The 10,914-nt window shown below is 55.2% G+C and overlaps 1 protein-coding gene across 1 annotated transcript in view; it reads right to left on the reverse strand.

Moving 5' to 3' along the window:
* Window positions 1-10,914, reverse strand: part of LOC104499102 (A disintegrin and metalloproteinase with thrombospondin motifs 10-like) — a 25,136-nt gene that overhangs the window by 13,810 nt on the left and 412 nt on the right. The window contains exons 2-3 of the mRNA XM_010142564.1: window positions 6,795-7,159; window positions 2,054-2,213 (exon numbers count right to left, since the gene is read on the reverse strand). Coding sequence (XP_010140866.1) covers window positions 2,054-2,213; window positions 6,795-7,159 — 525 coding nt within the window. The remainder of the gene's footprint in view (window positions 1-2,053; window positions 2,214-6,794; window positions 7,160-10,914) is intronic.

The raw sequence follows: 10,914 nt of genomic DNA on the forward strand, positions 1-10,914 counted from the left end.
TCATCCCCCCAAGGTCCCGCAGCCGCTCCTCAGCGCATTGTGCTCCAGACCCTGCCCCAGCTCCATTGCTCTTAAAATCACAGAATTGTTTAGGTTGGAAAAGACCATTAAGATCATCGACTCCTGCCATTAACCTCATGCCCCCACCGCCACCGGCCGGATCTGCTGAGCTCTTGCTACTGCAGCCCAGGGCTGTCCCCGTGCTCCTGAGGCCCCGTTGGCATCCTCCTGCCCTCCTGCCCGGGCTGCAGGCAGAGCTGAGTGCCGTTCTGCTGCAGCAGCCCCACGCACATCACTGCCTCCTCCACAGCCCTGCCCTTGCCCTGTCGCAGGGAAGAGCAATGTGGATTTAGAAATTTTCAGACATAATCTGAACATAAAGCCACAGCAGATCATTTCCTCTTCCCTTTTCCTGCCAGGACCTGAATTTACGACTTGGCTTTTACTCCACAGAAATGGCTGCAGCCTCCAAAGCAGCAGCAGGTTTGCAGGACTTTCCTCCAGGCTTTAGGTGCTACTGACGTGTCCCTAGAGGTGTCCCCAGCAGGGCCATCAGCTCCAAACCCACAGCCTGAAGACCACCCCAGGGCGGGAGAGCTGACTGGGAGGTTACAGCCCCTCTGCTGCCCGGTCACGAGAGCCTGCTTAACCCCCCTCCTCTGCTCTGATGCTGGTCACCAAACATCCAGCAAGACTGGGGAGACGGGCAGATCACAGCTACCAGCTCCAGCCCCTCCGGCTGATTGCAGGGAGCGCAGGGGGGTGCTTGGGGCCAGGCTAGGCTGGGCAGGGCAGGATGGGTCCAGCCCGTGGGGTGAGGGGACGGGGCGGCTTTGCTGGGGCCAGTTGCACTGTGGTTGTTCTGAACCGTGTTTGGCCTGTGGCTCCCACTGCATGGCCTTCACTTTCCAAAAAGCAATTAGGAACAGGCTGACTTTTGTCTGGGAGCTGGGGAATGTGGCAAAGAGTCAGCAGAAGGGGAGTCTGCTGGTGCTTTGTCCAATTTGACTTTGGGAGCCGGGACGGGAGGATCCAGGCCAGGGAAGCATGGGTTGTGTCCCGAGATGCTGGCAGTGCCCCGGCATCCCCAGAGGCTCTATCTCTTCCAGCAGTGACTCCTCATCTGGTCAAGCATCACCACTGGAGCACTAAATGAACATCCAAAGTGACAGAGAAACCTGCCAGGAGCAACTGGGAACAGCTTCTGCATCCATAAACTCCAATCCTTAAAAAAACCCTTTAAAAAAAATGCTTAAAACTCCAATCCTTAAAAATCCTGGTCCCGCTGCAGGGGTGGCAGCTCCTCTCATGCCAGAAGCCTCTGTAAACTGAGGAGAAGCCTCTGTAAACTGCGGGAGCAGTGTCCTGGGTGCAGGCACCACTTGGGGTAGATGCAGAAACTACTCACTCACAAGGACTGGGGATTTCAGCCAGGCTCTGGGACAGACTCCCCGCTGGCGAGGACGGGGTGGGCTCAGGCTGGTGGGCAGAGGCCAGGGCAGACCTGTGTGAGCCCTTTAGGAAGTCTAAGGGCTGTAAGGATAAAACCGGGGTAGATGTGCAATTGCCCTTCTCCACGAACACTGTGATGAACCAGATCCCACTCCCTGCCACCTGGTCTCTAACAGCACCAGATGTATCTCACCCTGGACACAATCTTCAGTGACCAAAACCCACGGACGAGCCTCTGCTGAGCATGCGTGCGCTCTGATTTCTCAATGCCTTGTCAATTGGCCAAATCTGGGAGGAATTTTCTTAAGAACAATAAGAGGCAGTTTTTTTCTGGCAGTTTTTTCTCTCCTATTCCACACTCTATTTACAAATTTAAAAGCCCCGCTGCAAAGAAGAGAGTTCCCAAAGCTGAGCTTCCCAAGGACCAGGCCACCAGAAACCTTTAACATGGGTACAAGTAAATACAGAAAACTGTCCTGAACGCAGGAGATAAATTTGTTTCTTTGTCACACAGAGCAGTGCAGACCTTCAAAGCCTGGTTTACCAGGACTTTCCCAGCCTGCACTGGGATGGACCGAGGATGTGCGGTGGGTACGGATACCTAGCACGCCGCAGGCTGCATCCATGTGTGGGTACTGGAGAGACGATCGCTTGTACACGACGTGGGGGCTGCCCTTGCCCTCGCTCCCTGTGCTGATGTTGGCTCCCGGGCTCAGCGGTTCAATGAAATATTCCTCCTCATCTGCGACGATCACCCCGTGCTGTGGAAGGAGGGAGACAGAAAGCAGTAAAAGAGGTAGAGAGAGAACTGGGTGACACCCTAGTGGCTTCTCGTAACCAGCTTTCTGATGAATAACCACCAAATTTCTGAGGACTGACAAATACTTTTGAGAACGTGAAGGAATCCTCCATTTACGCACAAACGCTGAACTGCATGAACCATGAGCAGGGAAAACCAAGCCAGATGGTTGTGGATGCCTTGGGACATCTGTGTTCACTAAAGTCCTCTGGAAATCACAGTCTCTCCTTGCACAATTATGAATGAGTTGTTTCCTATTCCACCCACTCAGTCTAACGGAGAGCTGTCTGGGGGATCCTAAACACCGTCCCTTCACCGAGCAGCACGGCCCCACAGCGAGATCTGCCTCCTGTACTTCTCAACCTCACCAGAGAACCTTTGGAAGCAGCTCAGGACTACTACCACCAGCTGGGAAACTCGGGCACAGAGGAGAGGAGATGCTCAGAGGCTTTGGCAATCTTCCTTGTTTTATTCTTTGACTGACCAAATCTCAGCTGTGGGCCCAGACCCCCTCATAAGACGGTGACAACCGGGCAGGAGCAGAGCCCAGCAGGATGAGCAGCCAAACCCACCAGGCACCTGCAGGAGCTCTCCTCTGCAGCTGGTCCCACCCTCGCAGCAAGCTTCCCCTCCACCTGAAAGGTCCAAGGAACCTGATTGTCACCCGAACTGTGACTAAGTTTCTGGCAGCCCAACACGGTAGAAGTAGAAGCTCCATCGCTGTACCGACCCCTGGCACTGAATGCTGTGAAACGTGGGTGTGCTGGCGGCTGAACTTCACCAGCAAGCAGCCAAGGCACAGAAACACGCCTGATGTTGGTCAAACAGCAGCAGAAGCCCAAAATTCTAAGAGCCCTGTTACCTGGCTGTCCTCCTGCTCCCTGGGCGCAAGGATGGCTCTGGGTGCAGACGCTGCCGTCCTGCCATCAGCTCCGTAACGCTGTTGTCCTTTGGACGTCACAGCACTTTGCCAGCTCCCCGGTGCAGGGGGAACAGGAGAACTGGTCTGCCAGGACAGGCAGGTCTCTGTAAAATAGCCCGAGGCCCATGTGTGGAAGACACCCCTTGTGTAACCACGTTATTGCTGGCCCTTTGTGGGGGAGAGCCTCTCCGGGGTGGACACGGCCTCCCTAATAGGTCTCTTCCCCTTCTCCTTCCCTGCCACGAAAGCTGAATCGGGGCAGTGTGTGCACAGTGAAGTCCCCATCTCCAGAGTGCCGGGGGATTTCCTCCTGCACCGGGCTCTGTTGCTCTTGGCTCAGCTCCACCTTTTCAAACACAAGCGAGGTACTGTGAGGTTAGCCTGGCGAGGGCTCCGGCGGAAAGCCGAGTGTCGGCCTGCGAAGCCAGCTGGCTGCCGGCTTTGTGGGATGGGGAGAAGGAGGTCACCTCTGGCTTGGGGCAGAGCAGCAGGAGGGGAGAACACTTTCTGCCCCAAAACTATGCACCGCTAGGAAAGGGCTGTTCTTACTCAAAGCCGGAGCCTCTGCAGAGCTTGAGAGGCAGGAGGCTCCGCCGCCTGAGCCTGAGGACTGCCCCACCGCTGACCCCAAAGACCAAACTCTGAGGTCCGGGTGCTGGACGTGACACAAGCCTGTTAAAAGGAGCGGTGAGGAGCCCTTGGAGAGATCTCTGTGGTTTGTGGGGGAACTCAGCTGGATATCCTGTCTATGATTCACCCAGGTCATCCGCAGAGCAGGGATGGGTTTTGCTCTTAGCTTATAACCACGCTTCGGCAGAGCCCTGCCACACGCTGCAGCTCAGCTGCTCCACCTCCTCGTGCGTGTCACACACGAGCAGCTCGACGCTGGCCTCCGCAGCGGGGCCATCTGCCTGCTTCCGAGAGTTTACTGTTCCTGCGGACTTCAGGAGGGCTCTTTAGGTGAAAGCACAACTTCAGCACAGACACTGGAACAGGGTGAAAACCTGGCCTTGAAAGTGTCCTTTGACACAAGAGCTAAGAGGGGCATTTCCCCCCTGAAGCTGTCTTCTCCTCACTGATTTTTTGATGATAGGACACGGCTCCTTGGGATCTCATGCAGCCAGTGGGATGAAACACGGCTCTGCTTAACACAGGGACTTCAGCCCCTGGCCAGGCTGAGGCGAAGCTGCCCGGGCTGCTCCCTGCAGGCTCCATCCGCTTCGCGCTTGGCTCTGCTGGCAGTTCACAGCTCTGCATCGTTTGCAACATGGACCATTTTGGCCCTTTGCTTCTGACAGCTTAAGCCTGGGTGGGAGACTTTGGCCCTGCTCAGCCTGAAGCACGGCACAGCGCGTCCTCCGCGGGAGATGTGTGGGGTGGGACACCCTGCGCGCCTGCCCTCAGGCTGGGGTGACGGCCGGGAAGATGAGTTGATGGGTGTGTGCCCCAGTACTGGCAGCCCAAAGCTGGGCTGTCGCAAGGTGTGAGTTACCTCGTGGTGCGTGAGAATAAAGCGGGTTACAGCGGTACACCTCGCAGACACAGAAATTGCTCAGGGATGTGGGAGTCTGAGCACAGGAGGACGGTGTGGGGCTTGTTACATGCTTTCACAGCTTTGTAGTGGATGTCTGCGTGGACACGATCCCTTTCCCTGCTCGTCATGCACAGCGCAGCCGTAATCAGCACCTGATCCCTGCCTGAGCCATTCAACAATGCAAAATCCCCTTTGCATCACCAGTGAGTCAAAGGTGGGTCACCATGTGCCGTCCCCCCTTGACACGTGGCAGCACAAACCCGAATCTTGAGACCTCAGTAGCTGCAGACCCTCTTCTGTCCCTACCTGTCCCCTCCAGAGCAGACCAATGCCGCGGTGGATCGGTGGTTACTGATCAACCAGAGCTCTGCAACAGGTCACCTCTGGTGGCAAATACAGCCCCTGCTCTGCCAGCTAAACAGATGCCAGGCTCCTCTTGTCCAAATTCCTGACCCTATTGTCCTCACTAACCCAGAAGAGCTTCTCATCCCTCATTGCTGATGCCTGTAGCTCTCAAGGGCAGAAGGACAGAGTTCAGGAAGAGGAGAGGTTGTTGGATGACCCTTTGTCCCTCTTTGTGCCTGGCTGCATTTTCCTCCAGACACCCCTGGTATCTCTCCAGAGCTAAACTCAGCCAGTGGACTCAGTTATCCCAGCACAAGCGCTGCTGGGCCACTGCTCGCCCTGGACATGCTGCCCTCTGTGGTGGGATGGCGGGCGAGTGCCAGCTCCCTTCCAAGCCAGCAGCATCCAGCTCACCCTTCCGTGCTTTTGGGCGCACCATTGGATCGTCCAGGGCTTCAGCAGAGTTCCCAGCCCGAAACAAAGGGCTAACCACGGAACCCAGGGTTTAGGCAGCTCTGATTTTTGGCTGTGAGCTAGAAACGTTAGACTCTATGGTATAACGAGTCAGATTCTCATTTCTGTTAATAACCCGCAGCACTGTTCTGGCACTGTAGTTCAGCAATAAATCAAATGTGAATTCATTCCCATTTGGAAGCTCTTCCACGCTGCCAGAACACTGCGAAGAGGTGTGGCCGCAGCATAAATATGAATCTGGCCTCCAGAGCCTTTCTTCGACGTGTTACCCCTCCAAGGGAGCCATCATCCCTGGATTCACTAATGGGGTATGTTTGCCTCAGCTCTCCATCTGGCAGGTCATGAAATGTGCTTCGTGAGCCAGAAATATCAGAAAAATCAGAGAAAAATCAGGATGGAAGTCCTTAGAGTGTTCCCAGTGCTGGAAGAGCTAATGAATCATACCTGGAGTATTTTTGAGAGGCATTTGTCTGGCCTCTTCTTAAAGATCTCCAACAACGTAGGGGCCACGTACTCTCCAAGCAATCTAGCCCGGAGCTCAGCTATTCTTACCACTGATGTCTGCCATTAAGCTTTCTTGCTGATATTTAAGACCACGACGTCTAGTTGTAGCTGTGAGGACTTGCAAAACCCCTCACTCACCCTCCCTGCAGCAGCCTTGCTGTTTTTCAGGAATGTCACCTTGATATTTTCTTTTTCAGACTGAAAACCCCATTATTTCAGGTTTTTTCCCCCAGAAGACACATTTTTAGCCCCTGAAATCTGGACAGAAGTGTCTGGGAACCCCAGGAATGTATCTGCAGGATGTGACTGTGCTTTTTGACAATGCCAGCTGTGCTGGGAAACTCCTGCCCTCCTGCCCTTCTTCCTCGCCAGCACATGCAAAACGTATCTTTTGCTGTTGCTGCTGGAAGTGGAGGGGAGAGTTCTGTGAGAGCCAGAGTAACGGTCTACAGCCTGGATTATCCCATTCCAGTTAGAACCAGTGGGAAAACGCCCACTGACTTTGGTGGAAACTGGACTACAAGCAAAACACAGATCAGGAACCCCTGCAGATGTAACGAAGAGACGTGGCTGCCTTCATCCTCCGCTGACTTTTGATGCCAATGTGCAATATTCCGGCTTGACCCCAACCCTGCGCCTTCCCCACTGCCATGGACCCGCCTGTTGGGACCCAAACTGGGTGGCACTTCCACAGCGAAGATCGAAGAAGCTGCAACTGGCTCTGCTTTAAGGGCAGCTCTTGGCAGCGCCAAACACAGACTCACCAGTCCATTGCAGTTGCTGATGGCAACCTTGGAGTTCAGGTACTGGTCCTGCAAGTGGCCCGCGTAGTGGCAGTCCTCGTGGAAATCGTGTTGCCAGTCCACGCCGTCTCGCTTCCAGTATTCGACAGTGAAGTGCTCAGCCAGCAGGTTGGAGTGCAGTGTCAGGTTGAGGAGGAACTGGGTTCGATGGGCAGAGACCTTGTAGAAGACCTGCTGCTCAGACGGCTCGTAGGGCAAGGAGCCCAGGCTGCGCCGAGGACGTTGCTTCAGCTGGCTTCTCACGTCAAAGGTGAGGAAGTCCCCGTTTCGGTCCACTTGGATGGGGAACGCAATTTCATAGTGATCGAGGCTGGAGAGGAACTCCTCTGGAGAGGGAAAGCAAAGACAGAGTAAAACACCCAGTGACTTCAGTGTGGAGCCACCTGAGCACAACCGAGCCAGCACAAGGTCCTGACCCAGGGATCTGCTCTGTCCAGGCTGCAGGATCCTTGGGGTACTCCCAAAGACCTTCAGCCTTCAGAGCCTTGGGCTACCAACAGGCCTCGAGGCTACGGAGTGTAATCTTCTTCCTCTGCAGCTGATGGAGAGAAAGAGGCTGGTTCAAGGGGCCATTCAGGGCACCCAGCCTGTGGATCTGGACCTGGGCTATTCCCCATCTCTCCATCTCCTCCGGGCAGAGGGACTCCAGGTTGTGCAGAGTCACGCTCTGGTTTGGAGGGTTACTTTAACCTGGACCCTTTCAGTAACGAGACAGCAATAAGGACTCTTCAAAACGAGCCAGATCAAGACTTGGGGTGACAACGTCTCAGGAGAAGACAGTCTCGCTAAGGAACTGAGGGGTTCTTTGGCACATCTACAGCTGCCCCGTGGACCTGCTCACTCTGCTTTGACAACTTGCATCGTAACAGCACCACCCCAGCCTCCCTGGTGGCTGATGCTGCGTTAGTGCAGCAGAATGGGGCACAAAAGACAATGTCCTGGCCATGCCAATCTTGCAGTCGAAATAAGGAAGAGGGTAACCAGAGCTCCCCAGCTGTGCCGAAAGGACAGCAAGGAAAGAAGTCAGACACCCCGATTCCCCAGCCAGTCTCTCTCTTATCTGTGACACCATCCTGCCTTCCCAGCTCACCAGCTCTTTATCTTATCAGCCTGGCTTAGCACCTTCTCTTCAGCTTTTGAGCCTGTCTCCTACCACTTAGGAAACGCGCTCTGACAAAGTCACTGTCCGAAACGTCAGCCTGCACGCACACGCTAACGCCACACTTCGGGCTGTCCAAGAAACCGGCTCTCCACAACCTCGACAGAAATTTCTCATTTTCCAAGCAAAACGGCCCAGGGGCTGCCAGACTGGTCTGACTGGAGGAGTAGCTGTCTCCGACAGCCCTCAGCACCAGAGGCTTCAGCAGAAGGTGTAAAAAAACCAGGCACTGGACAGGATGGCTCCCCACACGACTGCGTGTTCTCCTGAACCCCTTGTGGCCGGAGGTTTGCTCAGGGGGTGGGAGAGGATTCGCCCTCTTCTCACTCCGGAAGACCCTTGCTGTGCTTTCGGCACCCCGTCTGCCGTCGCTTCCTAAGCCAACAGGAGAGGCCAGGCTGCTCCGGGGTGGCTCCTCAGCATCCGTCTGCAAAGCCTTCCCAGCCATCATAAATTTGGACCCCAAATGACACTCTCACCACATGGCAGCACTGGAAAGTTCTCTTTTCCTCTGGTGTGTCTTCCAGTGTGGGAGCCTCACAGAGTGGTTTCCTTGCTCACGGGTAATGGGACAGTCCTTCCCACCAGCTGGGTTTAGGGGTTAGCTCCCATCCTTCCAAACCATAAGTGCTTCTGGCACCTCTCCCTTGCCTCGACAAGCCAGAAATAATTATTAAGTTTTTTAACTTTCTGCGCTCCAGCTTCTCCGGCATCCCACCGCCTCGTGTGTGAGGCAGCCGGCAAACTAGAGTGACTATTTGCACTTAACCAACGACCTCAGGCTTGGAAAAATTTGCTATAGGAAGTGTTTTGTTTGTCTTCTCCCCTCTCTGAGGTCCATGTGGGCTTTGCAAAATAGTGAATTGGAAGGCGGTTTGTGCTCGCCGTGGCTGGAAAGGGCCCGGGGCCACAGCCTCTGATCCTGCCCTGCAAGGGGGACAAAAAGTGCCCAGAGGTGAGGCCGGGTGTGAGAATCGGCTTTGGCTCTAGAGTGGTCACGGTGCATCCGCTGGGGGATGGCACTCGGGAAACTGAGGCACAGGGACAAAGAGCTAAGGGCAGTGCCCTGCATCACAGGAATGTTTTAGGAAGTGATGCTTTAGAGTGAGAATGCCACAAACCGGAAAAATAATGAAGGGAGACTTTCAACACAAGGAAGAAGTCAATGTCCTCGCCCGGCTGGCTTCTTCTGTTCTCAAAATCTAAAAGATTAGATTAGGCTCCCAGAGATGAGGATTTCCTTTACTCCTTACGCCTGTGTACTGCAGCCATCACCGCACAAGTTTCCCAATCCCTCATTTGTGCACCCCTGCCTCGGTCATGCTCTCCACATCACAGACCATACTAGGAGCTCCCAACGACAAGGGCGGCACTGCTGGGCCTTTCCTTCCTCCCAGAAAACCCACCACGTGCCCTCTGCCCTCTCAGCCACTTCCTGCTGTATTAATAGATCCTGGCCTTCATCGTGCAGCGCCGCACCCGCGGTATCAGGAGGGTTCGTGCTGGTGATAAGCAGCCTGGTGTTTCCTGACAGCTGTCAAACTGCTTCAGAAGAGCTGCTATAAAAAGCCTTTCTCCAGGAAAATCTGCCCATGGGCACCTCGAAGGACCACAGACCTCACCAGAGAGGGCAACGGACAGAGCTGGGAAGCAGGAGGGACGGGGTGCAGGGAGAGCTTTCCCCCACGGTTAAAAACTGCAGCCTGGGTGTACAATTTACATCCAAATCCTGTTCCATCTCTGCTGGCCTGAAGAGACCCCCGACGCTGGGCAGCGATTTCCCACCAGGATAATCCCAGCTTCTGACTACGAGACCTGAACCTTTTTGCTGCATAAAACAAATACACTGATCTGGAGCTGTGCACGTGGAGCACGTGAATCCTGCTCTGCTGCTGCCTGCAGCAAGTCAAAACCAGCGGCTTTTTGAAACATGGGTTTTTATTCTCTGTGCCTCCAACGCTGAGAGGAGATAACAGCCTTTCACCCCCTTGAAAGGGTGTTGTGAGGATTATGTACTCCCTATCGCAGCAGAGTGGGGAAGAGAAGTGTTGAGTAACATCAGTAGCCTGACGCCAAGCGGTCCAGACGCAGGGAGCCTAAAAAAGGGCTCTGACAGCCAGCAGGGCCCATGGGGCAGCCCGGCCCTGAGGACTGGACAGGGACTGGGGAGGGGAGAGGCTGCAAACCTCGGCTTGGTGCTCCCACAGCACCACGCTCCCCACAACACCACGGGCTGAGGCTCATCCTCCAGACCTGCTCAGGGGAAACCAGCATCTAGGAGAGCCCTAACACATTACGTGTGATTTCGTAAGCCCTTGGGTGTCGACTGAGGGGTATTAGGAAACGGCGTGGGGACTGGTGAGTGAGGGTGGATCTGAGCCGCTCTGAGTCTGGATGGAAGCGATCTGGCAGCGAAGTCCTCGTCCGAGCGTCGCTGCGCTGCAAACGTGGTGCTGCAGATGGAGGGAGGTGTGAACTGATGGATGCGGGAGGCCCAGAACAGTCACCCCAGACACTGCCAGAGGCTCTGGCAAAAAGGACCAGAAACAGTGTTTGTTTCAGACTGAAGAAAATCTGCCTGTATAACCTTGCACGTCGCACAGTGCCTGCACAGTGCACAGCCCTGCTCTGCCCACCTCTCCTTTCACCTTCAATCACAGACACATAGAATGCTTTGGGTGGGAAGAGAACAAGAGCTCCCCCAGTCCAACCCTTGCAGGGAGCAGGGACACCTGCACCCAGAGCAGGGACACCTGCACCCAGAGCAGGGGGCTCAGAGCCCCAAGGGCCAAATGACCTGGGATGGGGCCAGCGATGGGGCTGCTCCCACCTCTCGGGGCAGCCTGGGCCAGGCTCTCCCCACCCTCAGCAGCAACAATCTCTCCCTTCTCTCTGCTCTGACTCTCCCTCTGGCAGTGGGAC

This window comes from Buceros rhinoceros, unplaced genomic scaffold (genome assembly GCF_000710305.1).
Source record: "Buceros rhinoceros silvestris isolate BGI_N320 unplaced genomic scaffold, ASM71030v1 scaffold35118, whole genome shotgun sequence".
Lineage (NCBI taxonomy): Eukaryota > Metazoa > Chordata > Aves > Bucerotiformes > Bucerotidae > Buceros > Buceros rhinoceros.